The sequence below is a fragment of the Martes martes genome, assembly GCF_963455335.1.
Source record: "Martes martes genome assembly, chromosome: 11".
Taxonomy (NCBI): domain Eukaryota; kingdom Metazoa; phylum Chordata; class Mammalia; order Carnivora; family Mustelidae; genus Martes; species Martes martes.
Window position 1 is genome coordinate 40,459,586 of NC_137899.1, and position 23,219 is coordinate 40,482,804.

The 23,219-nt window shown below is 35.6% G+C and overlaps 1 protein-coding gene across 5 annotated transcripts in view; it reads left to right on the forward strand.

Moving 5' to 3' along the window:
* PPP1R9A (protein phosphatase 1 regulatory subunit 9A) overlaps positions 1-23,219 on the forward strand; it is a gene marked incomplete at its 5' end in the record, with an annotated part of 310,569 nt that overhangs the window by 168,582 nt on the left and 118,768 nt on the right. For all 5 annotated transcript variants that reach the window (XM_080818700.1, XM_080818701.1, XM_080818698.1 and 2 more), the window contains one exon: positions 1,626-1,746. In XM_080818700.1, the coding sequence (XP_080674826.1) occupies positions 1,626-1,746 (121 nt within the window). The remainder of the gene's footprint in view (positions 1-1,625; positions 1,747-23,219) is intronic.

The following is a 23,219-nucleotide window of genomic DNA, read 5'->3' on the forward strand; positions in this document are numbered from 1 at the left end:
GCACAGATCTAATTTTTCTTTTCCCCAGAAAACTCGTATTGGAGAGAAATCCTAAATGTTGGAAAATTTTTAACCAGAGAATGCCTCTGGACGAACTTGAGTTTCTATACCAGAGAAACAATGAGAATGAAATGAATGTGGGAAATCACATGCATGTAGACATTCTAAATACAAGGAATGAAAGAACTTCTCCAGTGAATGCTTGTACACTAGTCACCATTAAACTTCTCACGCTGGAGGGGCACCCCTGCCTAAAATCAACGCAGAAGTATGTTCATCTGGGGATCACATTGATCAGGTCCTCTAGGGAGAACACTCTGCGGAGCTCTCTTTAGCACACAACTGAGTAAACAAATCGCACTTTTCCCAAACAATATGTAGAATACAGATTTAGGATTATAAATTGGACTTAGAAACACTTAAAGCAGAAGTTGGTGACAAGTAGTAATGATCAATGAGATCAGCCCTGTTCAAGAGATTACTGATTAAGAATGCTTAGTGTATTAAATGTTATTGCTAAAAAATCTTAAAAGCTTCAAGCATTCTGCTGTCTGGATGAGCCAGTTTTCCTTTGACAACCCTTTGCTGTTGATTAGAGAGTGTCTATTTTTTTATGCAGCTCATACAATATGGTTCCAAAGACTTTGAGGCTATCAGCCAATAACTTTCAGTGTTGACCAAAAAATGTGGAATGTAAAATATTTTATTATTATCTTTTATCTTTTATTTTCTTGATGTTAAGATACATATGTTCATGGAAATGTGGATAAACACATTATTGGAAAGGAATTTAAAAACGTTTTTGTCAGTGTTGTTCACCAGAAGAGGAACATGGAAACTAAAATGAATGCCTGTCAGTAGAGAAGTGGTTGTATAAGTTATGATACCATCTCACCATGAAATATTATGCAATCATTAGAAGTGATTTAAGGCTATGTAAGTTGATATCCATGAAGTATCATTGAATTAGCTGCAGAGAAAACTAGCTTTAATACCATCTTATTTGTATAAAGCAAATAGGAAGGAAAAATGAGCCATTGTTTATACACACATATACATCTATGTATATACATTTTTATATATGCATATATACATATATATTGTAGCTGTTGATACTTTAAATGCTTGGATAGTAGGAAAGTACTGAAAGACACACGCCCCCTTATTAAACATGAATGGGGACATGAACCCAAAAAGCAAAGACCATGTAAATGAAGGGGAAATTTTAGATATATTATGATCACATTCATTTAAAATAATATATATGTGTTTTGGTATGTATGCTTTTGTGTTTGAAATGTGTTTAGAGAGGGTGTGTTTTAAGGCAGATTGATTACTCCATGATCAAATTACTGCTTTTTCTTGGGATCTCAAATGAATAGCCAACTGCAGTAATAAAATAAGACTAAACTCATAAGCCTTTTGGGGGCTCCTGTTTAACATTTTTGCTCCCCAGCAGCATAGAAAAAAATATTTTGCCAAGACAAGTGTGTCACGAATGCGTCATATAGTCCATGAAGAACAAAACTAAAAGCAAAAAAAAAAAAAAAAAAACCAGGTCTCACCACCTAATTGTGGACTAGTGTAAAACTTAGGTTGTTGCATTGTTTTTCCCTTTTTCATAGATGAGGATGGACTTGGTATAAGCATTATTGGAATGGGTGTTGGAGCAGATGCCGGACTTGAAAAGCTGGGAATATTTGTCAAGACAGTAACAGAAGGTGGTGCTGCTCAGAGGGATGGCAGGTAAGCTAACTATGGTTGTTAATAACTAAAATCTTCTAGGAACTTTACTGGGAATTTCTTTCAGTGGTAGCTTTCTTCTGATTTTTTTAGGACAGAATTATAGAGTGTATCTCAGAAATGGAAAAGGTAAAAACACTTGAATTACTTTCTGATTTGCCAGTAGAATGCCTGCTTTCTTTAATGTATGTTAGGTAAATGGGTGGTTGGGTCCTCTGTCTCCATCTGTCTCGCTTTGGTACCTATCCCTTCATCCGTCTGTCTAGTGGGAAATGGGCAGAAACTTGGGTTTGGGAATATGTCCTGTGGAGATCAGCCTATAGTTTCACTTCAGAAGTATTGAGACAAGTGGTAATATTTCTGGCACTTTTGAGAATGACAGAGGTAGAAGGGATAATAGGAACCTTAACCCTGCAATGATGATAATTCTGGAAATCATGTTTCTCAAAACATATTCTGTCTGAAAAGACGAGTTCTTGAGTGCCAACTAAACCTGTGGAATTAAATGTTCTGGATAGGACTCCAACAGTCTTTACTTAAGTGTCCCCCTTGGGTAGTCTGGGTACACACCAGCACGTTGGCTGATTGTTGTTTTAAGTCTTAGCTTTTGTCATCTCAGCCTGCAGGTATCTTTAAAGATTCTGGTGAATCCCCACTTGACATTCCTGCTGCATCAGGTTGGGGCTGAAGCAGAGGTTGGCAATAGAACTAAAAGTAGGTCCAGCACTAGGGCCAAATTCAAAGAAAGGTCATCTTATTTTTTTTAAGAGTACAGAGTAACTGGCTTTGATTTTTTTTTCAAGTTTTAAGTGTATCTCATTTAACTATCTTATTAAGAAATGATAAAGCATGTTGAAAATCATTTGTAAATCTCCTGTGGGACACATAGTAGCATTATTTCTTTCATAATTCTAAGTATACAAATTGATATACACAGATACTGTCCAAGGGGAATTAAATTGATTTATTTAAAAAGAAAGCTACATCAGTATCATCTCATTCCATGAGGTTTGGGACCACATCTTAGTCAGTAGCCTTATTTGTATAGCCTTCACTTGAACAGAGAAGGTCTGACATGAATTTTTTGAGTGAATGTTCAGTTAAGTGAATGTGTATCACACTTAAAGTAGGATATTAATATTTTGTGTTACAAAATAATTTGTTAACAGTCTTCCCCATTTTTCAGGTAGTTAAGGAAATAACCTCTTTACCCTTTCAGTGAATTATACAATGGTAATAGCATAAATTTTCCATTACTGATGTAGAAACTTTCTTCCAAGTGAGCTAAAATTTGTTTGTAAAATCTATGTCATTTCTCTTTAAGTTTCATGAAAAATTTAAAAACTATTCCACAATGATAGGAAATACTTCTTGTTGTTAGTATTCAAAAAATATGAAATTATTATGAACCATCTCTCTTAAGTTACATGGGCCACAAAACCAAACCAAAATAGAAATTAATTAACAAATAAAAAGGTAGAAATTTTTGCATTCAGCGCTTAGCCAGTTCCCATTATTCTAAACTCAGACCGTTTCATTTTCCCACCACTCACTTTTAAAATTAAGTTTGTTTTTCGTTAACCTGTTTCCTTACTTGTTGTCCTACATAGGTTCAGTATTTCCACCGGCAGGAGAACTTGGCTCTGTCAGTCCCAGTGTGCATTTCCTCAGTCCTTTGAAATGGATGTTTACCTAGGGTAGTAATCCCGCTGTTGTTAAAATAGATGCTTAATAAATGCCTCAGTGAATATACTAAGGAAGGCAATTTGATGAAATGAGCAGAATCTTTGGGAACATGTGACCAGGAGTCTCATTCTGTTCCCTCTACTTAACCAGCTATAGGATATTGAACAAATCAGCTTAATTTTCATTTTATCTACATTGCAGGGTTGCTGTAAACATTCAGTATGCCTATGTAAATTAAAACCTTCCATAGTGCTGTCTGTGTATGAAACTGTTCTTGAATGAAATAGGAATAAGCTTGAAATTTATTTAAAAATAGTTATTATAAGAAGTGTTATGAAAAACTATAGAAAGATATATAAAATATGTATAGAATCATAAAATTTTAAAAGTACAGAGGAACTTTAGAGATCTTTAAATTCATACCTTTTGTTTTATATGTGTTTACAAATTGAGGGTATATATGTGTATTTATAGTCTTATTATTAGACCTGTGGAAGTATTCACATCTTTAAAATTATATTATTATTCCCACCATTACTGTTGTGCTCATTTGCACAATATTTAAATGCTTGTTGTTTAAAATTTATCAGTATAAAATAATTACAAAAAGAACAATTGATTGCTTCCTCAAGTTAATTTTTTTTTTGAAAGCTACGTCTACTTGATGGACGTAGAAAAATATCCTTTAAGGATTTACGAAGCACTATGATCAGAGTGAGACCATTCTTCTGTGGATATGTTTTCTATTTTTTCATCCCTCCCCCAACTTCTCTTTCTCTTTCTTTCAAAAAATGCAGAATTAATATATATCAAAATATTGAATGGCTCTAGTCCGTGTGGGTTTTTTTTTTTAAATTTCAGCTAATATGGAATATTTCACTTTTCTACAGAGAATTTATAAGACTTGTATATATATATATTTTAAACTGCAACTAAAAATAATAAAGTTATCATGTGCCCTCAGGAAAGTTGCTCTTCAGACCTCGGTTATGGACAAAATGAAAGTTCTGGATTAGGTGTTCTTTATAATTTAAAGGTTTAAAGTTTTTTTTTTTTTTTTTTGAACCCTTCTAGCTTACTTTAGATTCTTTCTTTTTATTTATTTATTTTTTTTAGAGACAGAGAGAGAGTGTGTGTGTGTGCACAAATAGGGGAGGGGCTAAGGGAGAGAGAAATAAGCAGACTCTGGGAGGCTTGCGGAGCTGGACATGGACGAGCCTGACAGCGGGCTCCATTCCCGTGACCCTGAGGTCATGACATGAGCTGAAATCAAGAGTCTGCCCTTAACTGGCAGAGCCACCCAGGCGCTCTTTGCTTTAGTTTCTTAATTCTATTTAAGAAAATCATTTCAATTTAATCTCATATTCAGTCACGTTACCTTCAAGATATGTTAAATAAACAGACTTATAGACGAACCCAGAGCATTCTTTCCTCCCTTCTCCCCATTTACTGCCCCCACACAAGAAACCTTTTTTGATTGCTTTAACCCCTTCTAAACATCTCATAAACTCACCATATTTTGAGCACTTTTGAAAGTTTGCCATGAGCATTTGTCTCTAGTGCATCCAGGGTGTAGTTAAAAAGTTTTGAATCTTCCTTACTTTTTGATAGTGTGTTCTATGTTCAAAATTTTCTTTTGTCAAGCTTTTCATATCTGTCTGTACCTTGTCATATGATACCTGAAATGTAGGGGTGCTCAGTAAGTACTTGTTGATGAGTGGATCTGAATACTTGGCGTTAACCACTTTCAGAACGGTTACTTGGGCCTAATGTTTTCCTGCCCCCCGCCGCTCTCCCTCCCTTCTTTTTCTTTTCTCTCTCTCTTTCTCCTTTTTGTGCTACCCTGCCTCTTACAGAGTAACTTGCAATTTAGCTAAGTGACATGAGTCGGTAGCCATTTCCACTTGTTTTAGTTTTACATTTTTAGTAAAATAATAAGTACAAGTGTCATTAAATAAGATTAATTTTAGTAAAATAAATATTAATCTTAGTAAGTGCATTTTATTTATTAAATAATAATTCTTTTATTAAGTTAAAATTAATATTTAGTAAAAATAATGTTAATGATAAAACCATTAGGTTTGCTGCCATCCATTTTACGATTGGTATACAGGACATGAATTATTTCTCCAGTTCTCTTTCATGAATCTGTAAAGCAAAATCAACTTTAAGATACCACAATTGAAAATGCCGGTAGTGGAGTAAGTCCTGACAAACAGTGGGAATGACACTGTGCTAAAGAGGCTTATTAAAAATGCATTTGGGATCTGCTTTGTTTCTGGCTCCTAGGTTTATTTCTCGGGCGTTTGCATGTCATCATTTGAGAACACTGTCCTGGTCAGGAGTTTTTGAAAAAGTTATCAAATGTGAAAGGAGAGTGTTATGTAGTTTACCTTCATTCAAGCCTCTCAGGGTTTTCAGATGGTTTTAATTGTTCTTGACCAGCTTTGGGTAGCAACAACACGTAAAAAGATGAAGAGTTTTACTCTTAACTTCCCTTGCAACAGACGCCCCCTGGGGCAGAACCCATCTGTGTCCCTGGGGTGCCCCTCAGGCCCGGGACCACCTGAATGGAAACTGCTGTTTTAATTGTGCCCATCTGTCATAATCCCGTAGTCAAGGGTGTCCTCTCAGTGCACACACCCCTTTGTCACTCTCCTCATCAAATATTTTGCTTGTTCACCCCTTAGAGAGTTGGAATATTACTGCTTTGATATGGACATATTTTCATATACGTTTAAAACTCCACTCTGTGGCATTTCGGGGAAAATGGTGTTGACCAGAGTTGGTTAGTGTTGCTCCAGCTGGTCTCCCTTTCCTTCATGCTTTGTTTACATAAGCCCTGTGAGGTGGAATTTGTGTTGTTGTTTCCCTTTCCCAGATACATCATGTCAGTAGGTAACGATCCAGGAACATTAAACAAACCTGGGAACCGTCCGGCGTATGTATTTTTGTAAGCTTACCCCCATTGTTCTGGGTTTTAGATTCTGAGCTGAGGGAGATCACAAATACAGTGGAGGGTGAGGAGTTGTGCGCTGTTGTTTACTAGCACACGAAAACTATGACCAGCCAGGGACATTCCCGTCCACTCCATTCCAGTAGGCAGTGTTTCCAGGGAAAAACAGGCTATTTCCTGTGTCTTTCTGTAAAACATTTGGAAGGCCCAGGTCGTCTGTAGTCCTTGTGCTCAGGGATGGTGTGCTTGAGAGAGCTGTCCATTTAATTTTTACCACCACGACTCATGCCTGGTCTGTTTTGTGCTTCTAATTATGACCCAAGATTTGAGAGATTATCAGTGTTATTGTAGGAAAACCTTTTTCTCTACTGTTGCAACCATTTTTGTATTAAATACCTTGCTGGTTTATGGTCTAGTGGGTTGTAGGGTCAGTGTATGATGGCAGTAATAACCTGAATTGCTTCCCTTTCTTTTTAACCAGTGTTACTTCTCTCATCCCCTGTCTAGTCCTCTTTACCTCTCCTCCCTCTTCTGCTCAATTTTAGTTTCTTGAGTTTGTCTCCACCTTAATCACCACATAGTCTTTCTCTATGAAGTGGTAAATTAAAATGCCTCTCAAAATATCAAACTCACTAGAACTGCCCCCTCTCCCTCTCTCTTTTAAATTAAATGTGGTTTTATTTCCTTGGTGTTTTTTAATTGTGTATCAGATTTTCATTTTTTTCCTTTAATGAATGTAACACTTTTGAAATGAGGACTTTTTAAAATAAATATTCCTTTAATGAAAATAATAATCAAATAGCACTGAGCTCTCTTCATCCTCTTAATGCTGTCTGTATTGAGGCAGGCAGGAAGAATTATGTAGGATCAGGAACCTGCATTTTAATCATGGGCTGCCTCTTCCTCACACTGGTGTGACTGCAAAGAGCAAATCTGTGCCAAATATCTGTTGTCCCTGTCCCTGTTGCACCAAGTGCTTTGTAGAGAGCTTGGGTCACTTCTGTCTTCTCAGGGACCATTTCCAGTGCTCTTCATTGCTTTGTGAGTTGCATATTTCCATCTCGTATTATTTTCCTTTCCTGAGGGACAGCCTTTAATATCTTACCACCATGTCTGATGGTGGTGAATTCTTTCAGTTTTTATGTCTGAAATCATCCTTTTGTTTCACCTTTGCTTTTTTTAAGATATATTTTCTTTGTGTATAGAATTTTAGGGGTTGACAATTTTTTTGGTTTTTTTTTTTTTTTGTATGTTTGTTTTTTGTTTTTACCTTTTGGTGCTTTTTCCAGACTTTTTTTTCCTGCATGAACAAAAGTACGTGTACACAGATGAATTAAGAAAATTAGCAAGTGCTATACATAGTATTTTATTTTCTGCTTATTTAAGTGAGTTGTGTATAAGAAGCATTGCAAAATATCTGTTGACAAGCAGAAGCTCAAAGCTATGTGTACTAATTTCCCCGTCCTTTATATTTTTTTGAGACCATTCCTTTTTGGATTTGGGTTATAGACTATAGATCCTTGAGTCCAGAACCTTTAGTTATTTTATTGTTATGCATATGTGTATCTTTAATAAAGAACAAGTGCTGTAATGCTTTAGTCTAAAGGAAAACTTTTTAGACTGTCACTATGAAATGCTATCCTCAAGTGTCAAATTAACATTTGCTAATTTTAGAAAACATTTTAAAGTTTTAATGTAATGCATGTTCATTGTTGAAAATTTAGAAAACAGAGAAAAATATAAAGAAGGCAATAAAAATTGCATGTAATCCCACCATCTAGAGTTGATCTATACTAAAATTTCCTTGCAGATTTTTTTCTGTGCATATGATGCCTTTGTTTACTTACTTAACGAAATTAAGGATAAGTTGAATATAGAGCTTTGTGGGTTTTTATGCTTTTTATTCATCAAGATAGTATCTGTTGAGTGCTTACGAATGATATGTCAGGCTGTCTTCCATGCTTTTTATATTTTGTTATTATTTTTATTTATTTATTAGTTATTATTGCTAATAGCTATGATTAAATATGTGTATTATTATTTCTGTTGTATATGTAAGGAAATTTTGTCTTTTCTTTTATGGACACAGCAAGTAAGTGGCAGAGTCTGGCTATAAATCTAGCATATCATACTTTAGAGTCTATACTTAACTAATACATTCTGTTGTATCACATCATTAAACACTTTTCTGCAACAGACTCTAAGGGGTACGTTATGCTGTTGTATTATATGGAGAAGTCATTTGCTTATTGTTAGGCTAGTATGTCAAGCTGTTGATCAGATTAGCATTTTTATATAAAAACCATTGTGACTATCTCTGATTATTTCTTTGAAATTACTTCCTTGGAGCGGAATTACTGTGTCAAGGTGCATTACATTTTAAATGCTTTAGAAACACGTTGCTAAGCTGCCCTTCAACAAGGTTGATCAGTTTGTACCCCCTTAGCAGCGTCAACAGCCCTGTACTGCACTGCACCCTCAGCAAGACTAAATGTCATGTTATAAAATCTTTAAGAAATTGATGTGAGGTATTGCTTTTAAATTTTAATTTCTTATTTCTGAGCCTCTTAGGATATTTACTGGACACCTATATTTCTTTTTTTTCCCTGTAAATTATTCTCCATTTGTTTGTTTCCTGTTACATTTCTTACAACTGTGCTTTCGTCTGTTCTTTCAGTGCTGATCTTCGCAAAGAAGGCAGGTGGTGCATAGCAACTGCCTTCACTTTTCGACTACATGGAGTTTTCTCTCCTGCTCCCCCGGTTTGATAACAAAAATAATCAAGTACAAAAAAAACAGAATTAAAGTGCAGCTCTAAACTTAAACACAGTAAAAATTTGTATTAAGTTTATATCCTTAAATTTCTGTCAGATTTATTGCTTTAAAAATTATTTACCTAATTTTTGAGACATCCAGAAACTTTTTCTTAGATCTGATCTTCTTAAACTTTCAATGTCATAGTATAATCACTTATTTCTAACTAGGTCTGTGTTTCCATCCTTGGTTTTGTTTTTGTTGTTGTTGTTGTTGTTGTTTTGTTGGGGGTATTTGTGTTTGCATGCACGTGTGTGTGTGTGTGTGTGTGTGTGTGTGTGTGTGTGAGAGAGAGAGAGAAAACAAGGATGAGCGAGGGAGAGAGAGACAGCTATATAGATCCTTTGCCTCCTGTTTTTCACTCTGTATCAGAAGAATGTTTCTCTTTCAAATTAGCTTCCTAAACTCATTTTTATATTCAGTCAGTGAACTCATTTTTTAAATGACTCTATAGAAATTACTCCCAAATTCATACCCCAGCCTTGGCGCCTGTAGAACCTATTCACTTACATCATCTTATTTTCATCTCAAATTCAACATAAATTGAATTCCTTTTTTCATTTTTTTCTTCCTTCCCCTTGATCTGAACAACCTGTTTATTTTTCTGTGTTGACCCTATTTTTCATTACTTTAGATGTAAAACTTTCTAGTCATCCTCTCTTCTATCATTTACTTTACCTATATAATATCTTACTATATTGGATATTTCTTTCTTTGGAATGTTCCTCAGATTCTTCTTTTCGGCTCATTCTTTGAGCCGTATCACTGGACCAAGTCTTTCTCTTATTTTGCCTATGTTTGTGTGGGGCTTCTTTCAGATGATCTTTCCAGTTTATCCTTACGTTGTTCCAAGATTGTTCTTCCTCAGTTATCACTTTGTTTGTATAGTCTTGGTGAATAATAGTGTGTAGTTGTGCTCCAATTTTTTTTTTTTTTTTTTTTTTTTTTTGCCAGTCAGAGCGCAATGTCTTACTGACTTTGAAAACCTGTTATTTAAGTGCCTATTCAGTTGTCTGCTTCAGTCCAGAAGAGTACATTGTCTGCGCTGGCTTCCTTCCCCAGCCCCCCTCCACATCTTAGTTGAAATAATAATTACTATAACTACAATGTATTAAGACCATATAATATATTAATTACTGTGTAAACCCCTTCACATAGATTTTTGCTAATATTATAACCAGCACGGTAGTTATAGTAGACCTTCTTTATCTAAACTAAGAATTAATTTTTTCAGGAATTTATAGTTGAACAAACTTAAGGTTTCATAGAAAATGGGATTAAGGCATGCCTAGGTGGTTCAGTTGGTTAAGCATCTGACTCTTGATTTTGACTCAGGTTCTGATCTCAGGGTTGTGGGGTCTAGTCCCCCTTAAGGCTCCCTGGCTCAGTGGGGAGTGGGCTTGGCCCTCTCCCTCCCTCTCTGCTCCTTTCCCCCACTTGTGTGTGCACTCTCAAATTAATTACTAAACCTTAGAAAATAAAGAAAATCGGATTAAGAAAACTGTGTTCTGAGGTAAGTGAATGAAAACATCTAAATAAACATTTGCCAAAATAAAGCAATCAAAATGTGTTCTAAAAGACTATCAATTACACATCTTAAAGTTTTGCTATAATAGATACAGTACCGTTCATTTACATTTAGCATTTTGCATATTATGTACTTTCCAGTAGGAATATCTTTTGCTAACTCCTAGCAAACTCCTACGCATTAGGAAAATGTTTGTGAATTTGTTTTATACTCTTGGTGGTGATATGCATTTAAATGGCATTTCTCATTCCCCAATACTTTTTCCAAGTGTTCATTGCTTTTCCAGTTTTCGTAGATCTGACTTTGTTTTACCACCAGGGCCTGAGACCCTGTAGCTCAACTCCTCAGTTTCCTTCATTCCTCCTTCACTTTCCGTGTGCTCGCAGGGTGGGTGGGTGGCTCTGGATTTTCTCTATGGCAGATTTCCTTCTCTCTTCCCAGGGCTACTTTGTAGAAATATGCATCTCAGTCTACCATCTGCTTTCTAGCTCTTTTCTTTTTCTATCTTTCAGTCATTGCTTTTTCTATTTCTCTACGTCACACAGACTTAAAAGTATTCCTGAAACAACGAATTTCCTTTGATTCACTGATTGTTTAGAAATGTGTTGTTTAATTTTACATATCTTTTAATTTTCTGGTTTTCTTTCTGTCACTGATTTCTATTTTTATTTTATGTGATCAGAAAAGATACTTTGTATGATTTCAATCTTTTACAATTTATCCAATTGAAAGTCTTAAAACAAAAACAAAACAAAACAACAACAACACCACCACCACCACCACCAAACAACATACAGATGGGAAAGAGCATTGGGGAGTTTCAGTAGATCATCAATAAGTGGAAGCTTCGGGATTGAAATTTAGCTCTAGGCAACTCTGGGACCTAAATCTTTTTCTTACTACCATACTTCTTTCATACTCTCTACCTTACCCCAAATAGTATTTTTCTCAACATTGTGTTACCGTTTACTTCAAGGTTAAACGTAGTGTCCAGTTCATCACTGAAACCATTCAACTGTCCCTGGTGGAGCCCAGCCGAACGCTTGGCTCTGTACACTTGAATGTAATGGGCTATAGCACATGCATTTAGGTTTACTTGTTTGTCATCATCTCGTGTGTATTGAGTGAATATCCTTAGGTTTATGGTTAAGTCATTAAGAGCAGGGACCACAGTTGTATTTCTGGTGACTTCTAGAGCAGCATGCTGGTACAAGACTTTAAATAAGCACTAGAACCCATGTATGAATGGCTTGATGCCACTTCTAAGACTCAGTCTTTTGGGGGCAAATTTCCTTATAACTTTAGTTTTTAATGTGTGTTCTGTTACTCTTCCTAAAGGTAATTTCCAATAATCTCTAGTCTTTGTGAGGCTCACATTTCCATTTCTTTTTGTTTGTTTATTTTGATAGCATCGTATACTATAGCTGATGACTTTCTTGGCTAATTTGCAAAAACACCGTGACTTCATTGTGAATCCATCTATTTTCAGTTTTTTCTTTGCTCTGGTTCCACTTGACCCTCACCTCACAGAGTTAGTAGCCCTCCCCTGTTAATGTGAACTTATTTTGTTCATACCTTTCTTAGCACACTTATTGAAATATTTCACACTCTCCATCTCTCCAGTTCCTGAAACATACACACATAGCCCTGTACTTCTGCAAATATTTGTGTGTGTGTGGGTGTGTATGTGTGATATTCTGAAACAGGAATCATACTTCATTCAAATTTGTATCCCAGTGACTCTCACTGTTCTTGGAGTACAGTCAGGATCGACTCACTCTTGCTAAATGACTGACTGAATGAATCAATCAAATCAATGAAGCAAGCATATTATTTTCTCTACTTATATTTTTCTAGCTCTTTTGCTATCTTTCTTCTGATTAGAGTACTTAGAAATGTCCCTCTAATTGTATTTGTTGCATTGCATTTTATCTAAATTATCCTGTACAAGGATGTATATTTTCAGAAATTTCTTTGACCTTGCCTGTACTTCTTTATTCTTGTCCATTAAGACAATCATCACCCTCATTTTCTTTCAACTCTAATTACTCTATTGACAATGTAAAAAACCTATATTTTGCTTTGACTTTTATTTCCTCTCCAGTAAATGCTAGCCCTGTATGTATTGGCTTACAAAGAAAACCTGTTTTAGAAGTTTGCTGTCCTGTACTTAGTAGTTCCCGCACTCATCCTTAACTTTTATCTTTTTTTAAAAATGTCTACCTTCTCAAATGCTCTTGCCCCGTTAGAATACCTTACCACCTTTTCATTCCATAAAAGCATAACAATGACATTCCTTTTGAGAGTTTGAGCCTTTCAGCTTTACTTCCCACCTCCTCCCCAAAGGCCAACTATGTTCATTGTTCAAGTTCTATAATTCAACTTTAACTTGGCATTTCAAAATACAAACTATATTTTAAAGTGTTGAAAGAGAAAGAATCTCTACTGGTAAATCAGGCACTTGAACTGCCATGGATGTTTCTTGGAGAAATGCCATGGGTTTACAACGGTCATTGGTCATTCAGAAGCATTGAGGAACTGTTGCTGTCCAAGCATGTGTTGAGTGTGTACTGCCTGATAGCATTCCACTAGATTTTATGTAAAGGTTAGGAAGAAATAAAGTCATAATTTTGGCCATGAAAGTAGTTTAGAATCAACTTAAAACACAACGTCCCCACTCCCAACACAACCCTACACAACAAAATGACTTTCATAAAGCAATGCAAGGAAATGTTACATTATATTACACAAATTATGTATACACAGACACAAAGATAGAAAGTTTTAAAAATGCTACTAAAATTAAGTAAGATTTAATCAAGACAGATGTTTTCTAGACAGTCTCTGAGAAAAAAATACTTAAATGACAACTGGCCAAGAGAAGATGTTGTCACAGAAAAGAGATTAGCAAAAATAGAATGATGGAAAAGGAGGCAATAATTAGGATATTTGCCTCTTTTGAGTCTTATCAACAGCAGTGTATAAAAAAAATGTTATCCTAAAAGTGGACATTTAACTTACGTCCTATCCAGAGAATAAACTACACATAAAAGGAACTCTTTCTTTTCTCTCATTCTCCAAAAATGGTTTAATAACATGAACAGTATATAATTATTGCTCTGGGCTTACATGTCAGACCCATGAAGTTGGCAATCTATTTGCTTAGGGAGACCTTATACCTCAAGAAGTAATAAACATTTATCTGGTAACATGTAACATTAGGTGAAGGTATAAAACATATGGTATAGAAGAGGTTCAAAGGATAGAAGAGATCACTGGGCTTGGGTAAATAGATTAATGCTCAAAGAGAAGTTAACATTTGAGCTGGGCTTTTAGGAGAAAGCTTTTGAGAAGACGAAGGGATATATGGGCATATGTTTCATAGAGGATACAAAGGCAGGAATGTGAACAGTCTTTTCAGGATACGGCTTGCCTTACAGTTCTTAGTTATGTGAAGGGGTTGTTGGACAAAAATGAAAATGGAGTTGAGTTGATACTAGCTGATGGTAATAGGTTATATGCTAGGTAAATAAGTGGATACATAGCAATGTTTATAACAAGTGTTGTCAATATTGTTAAGATGTCACATGTCCTTGTATTCATCTATAGATTCAAAGAAATATCAATTAAAATCCCAGTGGGCATTTTTTTAAAAAAGAAATTGGTTAGCTGGTTCTGAAATGCATATGGAAATGCGAGGGACCTAGAATAAAAATTCTGAAAAAGAATAAAGTTAGAGGACTAACCTTATCTGATTTTATAAGACTTACTGTGAAGCCTCAGTAACCAAGACTATGTGATATTGGTATAAAATAAAAAACGTGGAATAGAAAGTAAGGAATAGATTGAGACATATGTAGTCATTGACTTTCAATAAAAGTGCCAGGATAACTCAGTGCTAAAATGTACAGTCTTTTCAACAACTAGCAGAAAAAGAATTAGCTATCCATATGAGGAGAAAAAAATACCTGAGCACAAATGTTATCACACCATAATTAATTAAGTTTGATTAATTAATCAAAATCAACCATAGATCTAGATGTTAGAGTTCAAACTATGAAACCTCTAAAAGAACGCATAGGTGAAAATGTATCATCACATTAAATAAAGGTTTCTGAGACAGCTCACAAAAAGCTCGGACCATCAAAGAAAAAACTGGCAAATTGAATTTCATTAAAAATCACAACTTTTTTTTACTTTGAGAGACACAGTTACAAAATGAAAAGAGAAGTTATAGGTAAGGAGAAAATATTTGCAAAACACACATACAGAATATGAAGAACATTTACAAGGAAAAAACAGCAACCCGATTTTTAAAATTACGGACGAAAGATTTGACAGCCATTTCACAGAGAAGAATATATGTATGGCCAATAGCATATGAAAATATGTTCAAAATCACTAGTCGTCAGTGAATGCAAATTAAAACAGCATTGAAATACCATTCCCTTTGGATCAGGTCATGATCTCAGGGTCCTGGGATCAAGTACCAAGTTGGGCTCCCGGCTCCGCAGGGGTCTGCTTCTCCCTCTACCCCTCCTCGTGCTTGTTCTCTCAATCTGTCTCTCTCTCTCTCTCAAATAAGTAAATAAAATCTTAAAAAAAAAGAAAAAAGAAAGAAAGAAAGAAAGAGAAAAGTGATCCTGGACCTGCTCTATGGGAGAACAGAGTTGTGTCCCTCAACCAAATAGATCAAATGGGAAGAAGGGAAACGTATGCTGTATACTAGAATTATTAATTCACTACAATATTTGATCTACTTATTAATATTTAAGGAGCCCACCCTCTAGCCCAATTACCAACCAAAGGTTCTTAAACTTCAGCACCATTCCTGTTTCTTAGAGGTACAATACTCTAGTCTTGTGCATGGTGAAGGGTGGAGGCAGATGGGGACGAATGATAATAAGGTTAAATATCAAGAAGGATAATGTGGGATAAAAATGTCAGAATTAGATTAAGACCCAGTGCTGAAGAAACTTGATAGCTACACTAAGTGGTTTAGAAATACATTTTATGGGAATGACAAAGCTGGTGGCATTTTGGATAAAGTTGTTCTTTAAGATGAATTTTTAACATTTTATTGATATAATTCACATACTATACAGTTCATTTATTTAATTATAGAATTCATTGGTTTCCAGAATATTCAAAACATGTGTCACCAGTTAATTTTAGCACACTTTGATCACTCCAGAAAGAAACTCCAGATCCATTTACAATCATTCTCCTTTTCTCCCAACTCCTCCCTCTTCCCCCGGCTTTAGGCACTAATCTACTTTCTGTCTGTAGGGATTTGCCTTTTCTGGACATTTCATATAAATGGAATCATGCAATATATATTGGTCTTTTGTGACTGACTTTTTTTCACTAGTGTAATGCTTTCAAGGTTTATTCATGTTGTAGCATGCATCACATTTCCTTCCTTTTTATTTCCAAATAATATTCTATTGAACAGATATACCTCATTTTGTTTATTCTGACATGAGTTGATGGATATTTGGGTTGTTATTGTTTTTTCAGTATTATGAATAATGCTGCTTATGTACAAATTTTTGTGTGGACATGTTCTCATTTTTCTTAGTATATACCTGACAGTGGAGTTTCTGGGTCACATGGTTTTCCATGTGGTTTTCTGGATGGTTTTCCAAAGTAGCTGCACCATGTTACATTGCCTCTGGTAATGTATGAGGGTTACAATTTCTCCACATCCTCATGAACACTTGTTATTTTCTGTCTTTTGATCATAATCATCTCTGAGTGGGTGTGAAGGGGCATCTTATTTTAGTTTTGATTTGCATTTCCCTGATAGCTGTTGATGTCAGGGATCTTTTCCATGTGCTTCTTGGCCATTTGGGTATCTTCTCTGGTGAAATGCCTGTTCAGATCCTTTGCCCACTTTTTTTTCTCTTAAGGTATAATTGACATGTAACATTATATTAGTTTCAGGTGTACAACATAATGACTTGTATACATTGTGAAATGATAACCATGGTAAATCTAATTAACATTCACTACTAGACATAGTTATAATTTTTTTCTTTTTTTTCTTGTGATGAGGACTTTCAAGACATACTCACATAACAGCTTTCAAATATGCAATACTTAACTTACAGTTAATACTATTAACTGTAGTCACCATGCTGTAGATTACATCCCCATGACTGATTTATTTCGTAGCTGGAGGTTTGTACCTGCTGACCCCCCTTCAGTCATTCTGTCCACACCCCACCTCCCTACCCTGTGGCAACCACCAGTCTGTTCTCCGCATCTGTGAGCCTTGTATTTGGTTTATTTGTTTGTTTTGGTTTTTAGATTCTACGTATAAATGAGATCCTATGTTATCTTTCTTTGACTTAGTTTTTAAAGTGGATTATTTGTCTTTTCGTGACTGGGTTATGACTATCTTTATAATGCTGTAGACACAAGCCCCGTATCAGATATATGATATATAAATGTTTTCTCCCAATCTGTGAGTTATTGCATGTTAAAACAATGATGAGATACCATTACACCTATTAGAATGGCCAAAATCCAAAACACTGACAACACCAAATGCTGATGAGGATATGAAGTAAAAGGAGTTCTCGTTCATCATTTTGTGTTGTTACCATTTCAAGCTTTTTACAAATTGCAAATGGCTTCTTAACTGTCTTCCTGATTTTAATTTTTCCCTTCTTCAGTCTCTTCTCATCCTCACCCCTAATGGAGGAGCATAATAGCAGTTTTCAAATATATGAAGGACCATCATGGAAATAGGAACTGACTCACTCTGTGTAACTCTAGTAGTAGAAAAACTATTCTCTTTTCTTCTAAATCATATTATGGATAATATAATTCAGTCAGGCCTTCAGGACTGAATGCATTTCATTAAAAATTCAGCTCATTTTATATCTTCTTTTTGGACTCAGATGGTATAGACTAAGGCGGATAAAAATATATAAAAATAACTTCTTCAAACCTTCTTCAACTTGCTTTATACTCCAGTTTTGATTTTCATTATGTTCTCTCATATCCTAAAACAGGCTGATACTGTAGGTCTAACTTGTTATCCTTTCTCCAAAAAAAAAAGAAAGAAAGAAAGAAAGAAAATTTCATCCCATTACCTCACCCACACAATTATATTTTTTTCTGTCACTGTTGCTGCTAGCATCATCTCAGTTATCCATATTACACTTATAAGCTTACTTAACCAACTTCTAGTTAACAACCGTTGAAGGTGGATGGGGACTTGCTAATGATTGTCCATCATGCACAGGCAATACCAGACTAGCAGCTATCATTTTCTGCAGCCACACACACCATTTTTACATCTTCTTAACGTGTGGAGATAAACACATTCCTTAACATGATGCAAAGCTAGAGTAACTTTGTAACATTTTATTTTTTATTTATTTTTTGTAACTTTGTAACATTTTAATGTAAGCGGAGTTGTATATATTAAAAGCTATGCTTTTATGGCCAAGGCGTTGGAGATAACTAAAAATCTGGGAAATCATGTTTTAAGCTGACACTCTATAAAACATAATTATCATCGATATAAAAGTTTGTCAGAATTATGATTCAGTTTAGTTAAACACAATCTAATTTTCCTACACGTCTTAAGCTTTGTATAGGAGTACTGTTAATCTGATCAGTATCCATACCAGAATGTTAGGAAGTTCAGATTAATTAATCTCTTCATTTGGAAAATAAAAACCCATACCTTTACAAAATCATGGAGAAAACAGGTATATATCTTAAACCAAAATGATTAAATTAGTATTACTTGTCTGAAGATTCACTTTTACTATGTGAACTGGGCTTTCTATTAAAATATTGCTGAGCTTCTAGCAGAATCTTTAAGAAAGATTTTTTTCTTAAATGTCTAGCATGTTTGAACTTTTCATTAGATACTAGAATATAAGATTTATGAGAGTGCTTGCTATTCTCTGTGAACCAGGGTATCACTCCTTTAACTTCCAAGACTTTATAATTTAATTTATTAATACCCTTCTATGTTAGGAACATATTTCATGCATACACAGTGAGAGATAACGGCTTTTCTCAGTTACAGCAACACAGAGAATTTGTCACTTCAGTTCTGCAACCTCGGAAACAGCGTTAAGTAATCAAAGAAATACAAAAACTCACCAGTCAAGATTTCAAAGGACTATTTTCCTTTCTAGTGTTCAGGAAATTTTTTTATGAAATAGTTGAAACCCGCAAACAGACCAAAAAAAAAAAATTAAATTTTTTTTTAAACATCTCTCCCATGAGAGATAATAGATCCCTATAATCCTAATAGCTGTCTCGAATGGTCAGAATATAAAATTACACTCCTATTCATTGCTGATACCAGTGGGGAATTATTTTTCATTGTTGTTGTTTAGAGCAAACTCGATCCAGAACCAAAATGGCCAAAGCCAGAAAAAACTTCAATACTATACTACATTAGGAAAAAACCGCGTTAACAAAGATAGTGCTCTGTTGCTGCTTTAGAATCAGTCTGGGGCCCAAGCAATTATGCGGGGGCTTAACCAGCCCATGACGTGTATTTCTGTGGGAACAGTTGCCCTGGCTTTGTGAATCCACTCTGGCATTTTGGGTAGAAGCTCCGAAGCCATCGTAGGCTAATATTCAGGAGTTAAAAAAATGACTTTCATACATATAAAATGAACACGGATTAGACTTTACTTAACTCACTAATTAATGAGAGAACCAATGAGATGTGGTAAATATGATTCAAAGGACATTTTAGAAGTACGTAGTTAAAGGCAAGTTAATAAAGTAGTATTAGAATAACATTACTAAGTTAGATATAAACTAGTTAATATTCTACAGGGAAATAAACCATGGCCTATGGGATTATCTTTTCTAACAGAAGGAAAGTACCTGAATTTATTCCAGACAGAAAAATCTGCAAATTAACATGCAACTTAAGTATATCCAGGATTTTAATCAATTTTAAATAGTGGATCAATCAAAATATGTTCCCCCAAATTATCCTTGGGTGGACCTGCTAAATATGCACCTTAATCATATTGAAAAGACAGGTTACTTTTCTTTTTATTCTTATTTTCAAGCTTTAAATAACTCTTCTCAACAGATGGCAAAAACATATGATATACCCAGCACTTCTCCGGAGTTATTATAGTGGCACAAGGTTTGTTGATGGGAAGCATCAATATGATAAAGATGTCAGTGTTCTCCAAACTAATCTAAAAATCAGTATGATTTTATTAAGACCTCAACAAGTGTTTTTAGAGAACTCGGCAGGTAAGTCTAAAACTAATTATGCAGAGAAAAAGCTCAAGAATAGAGCAGAAAAATTTGAGGACAATGAACAAGGTGGAGGGAATTATCCTATGAAATGTCAAAACTAATTAGGAAGCGATAGAGTGTGCAGAGATAGACAAGTAGAAACTAATAGAAAACCCAAAACATGTTGATGCACATTTGAAACCCAGACAGATGCAGCACTACAAATCAGTGGAGGAAAAATGAACTCTTAGTAAAAATGTTATTAAGGTATTTATTTATAACACTTAGAAAACATAAAAATAGTTTGCTAACACATATTATAATAAAAAATAAGTTCCAGGTAGTTAACAACCTAAATGCAGAATGGCAAAATGTTAAAACTTTTTTTTAAAATAAATATTGTTTTACTTTTTTTCAGTGTTCCAGAATTCATTGTTTATGCACCACACCCGGTGCTCCATGCAATACGCGCCCTCCATAATACCCACCACCAGGCTCACCGAACACCCCACCCCTCTCCCCTCCAAAACCCTCAGTTAATTTCTCAGAGTCCACAGTCTCTCATGGTTTGTCTCCCCCTCAAATTACCCCCAATTCACTTCTCCTCTCCATCTCCCAATGTCCTCCGTGTTACTCCTTACGCTCCACAAGTAAGTGAAACCATATGATAATTGACTCTCTCTGCTTGACTTATTTCACTCAGCATAATCTCCTCCAGTCCCTTCCATGCTGATACAAAAGTTGAGTATTCATCCTTTCTGATGGAGGCATAATACTCCATTGTATATATGGACCATATCTTCTTTATCCATTTGTCCATTGAAGGGCATCGTGGTTCTTTCCACAGTTGGGCGGCTGTGGCCATTGCTGCTATGAACATTGGGGTACAGATGGCCTTTCTTTTCACTACATCTGTACCTTTGGGGTAAATACCCAGTAGTGCAAATGCAGGGTCATACGGTAGCTCTATTTTTAATTTCTTAAGGAATCTCCACTCTGTTTTCCAAAGCGGCTGCACCAACTTGCATTCCCACCAACAGTGTAAGAGGGTTCCCCTTTCTCCACATCCTCTCCAACACTTGTTGTTTACTGTCTTGTTAATTTTGGCCACTCTAACTGCTGTAAGGTGGTATCTCAATGTGGTTTTGATTTGAATCTCCCTGATGGCTAATGATGATGAACATTTTTTCATGTGTCTGTTAGCCATTTGTATGTCTTCTTTGGAGAAGTGTCTGTTCATGTCTTCTGCGCATTTTTTTTGACGTGATTATCTGTTTTGTGGGGGTTGAGTTTGAGGAGTTCTTTGTAGATCTTGGATATCAGTCCTTTGTCTGTGTTGTCATTTGCGAATATCTTCTCCCATTCCGTGGGTTGCCTCCTTGTTTCGTTGACTGTTTCCTTTGCTGTGCAGAAGCTTTTGATCTTGTTGAAGTCCCAACAGTTCATTTCCGCTTTTGTTTCCTTTCCCTTTGGAGACATGTCTTGAAAGAAGTTGTTGTGGCCGATGTCAAAGAGGTTACTGCCTATGTTCTCCTCTAGGATTTTGATAGATTCCTGCCTCGCGTTGAGGTCTTTTATCCATTTCGAGTTTATCTTGGTGCATGGTGTAAGAGGATGGTCGAGTTTCATTCTTCTACATATAGCTGTCCAATTTTCCCCACACCATTTATTGAAGAGACTGTCTTTTTTACACTGTATATTTTTTCCTGTTTTGTCAAAGATTCTTTGACCATAGAGTTGAGGGTCCATATCTGGGCTTGCTACACTGTTCCACTGGTCTATGTGTATGTTTTTGTGCCAGTACCATGCTGTCTTGGTGATCACAGCTTTGTAGTGAAGCTTGAAAGCAGGCAACGTGATGCCCCCAGTTTTGCTTTTCTTTTTCAGCATTTCCTTAGCAATTCAAGGGCTCTTCTGGTTCCATACAAATTTTAGGATTGCTTGTTCCAGCTCTTTGAAAAATGCCAGTGGCATTTTGATTGGGGTGGCATTGAAAGTATAGATGGCTCTAGGCAGTATGGACATTTTAACAATGTTTATTCTTCCAACCCATGAGCATGGAATGCTCTTCCATCTTTTTGTGTCTTCTTCAATTTCTTTCATGAGTGTTCTGTAGTTCTTCGAGTACAGATCCTTTACCTCTTTGGTTAGGTTTATTCCCAGGTATCTTATGGTACTTGGTGCTATAGTAAATGGAATCAATACTCTAATTTCCCTTTCTATATTTTCACTGTTAGTGTATAAGAAAGCAACTGATTTCTGTACATTGATTTTGTATCCTGCCACATTATTGAATTACTGTATGAGTTTCTAATAGTTTGGGGGTGGAGTCTTTTGGGTTTTCCATATAAAGTATCATGTCATCTGAGAAGAGAGAGAGATTGACTTCTTCTTTGCCAATTTGAATACGTTTTATTTCTTTTTGTTGTCTGATTGCTGTTGCTAGGAGTTCTAGTACTATGTTGAATAACAGTGGTGAGAATGGATATCCTTGTCGTGTTCCTGATCGCAAAGGGAAGGCTTGTCAGCTTTTCCCCATTGAGGATGACATTCACTGTGGGTTTTTCATAGATAGATTTTATGAAGTTGAGGAATGTTCCCTCTGTCCCTATACTTTGAATCGTTTTAATCAGGAATGGATGCTGTATCTTGTCAAATGCTTTTTCTGCATCAGTTGAGAGGACCATGTGGTTCTTCTCTCTTCTCTTACTGATTTATTCCATCACATTGATTGATTTGTGAATGTTGAACCACCCTTGCATCCAATGGATAAATCCCACCTGGTCATGGTGGATAATCTTTTTAACGTACTGTTGGATCCTATAAGCTAGGATCTTATTGAGAATCTTGGCATTGTATTCATCAGGGATATTGGTCTGAAATTCTCTTTTTTGGTGGGGTCTTTGCCTGGTTTGGGGATCAGGGTGATGCTGGCTTCATAAAAAGAGTCTGGAAGTTTTCCTTCTGTTTCTATTTTTTGAAACAGCTTCAAGAGAATAGGTATTATTTCTTCTTTGAATGTTTGGTAGACTTCTCCAGGGAATCTGTCAGGTCCTGGGCTCCTGTTTCCTTGGGAGGTTTTTGCTCACTGCTTTAATCACTGCTTCAATGAACTTCCAAAACTGAATCAGGAAGATATTGGTCTATTCAGGTTGCCAATTTCTTCCTGATTCAGCTTTGGAAGTTCATAGTTTTCCAAGAATGCATCCATTTCATTTAGGTTGCTTAACTTATTGGCATATAACTGTTGAT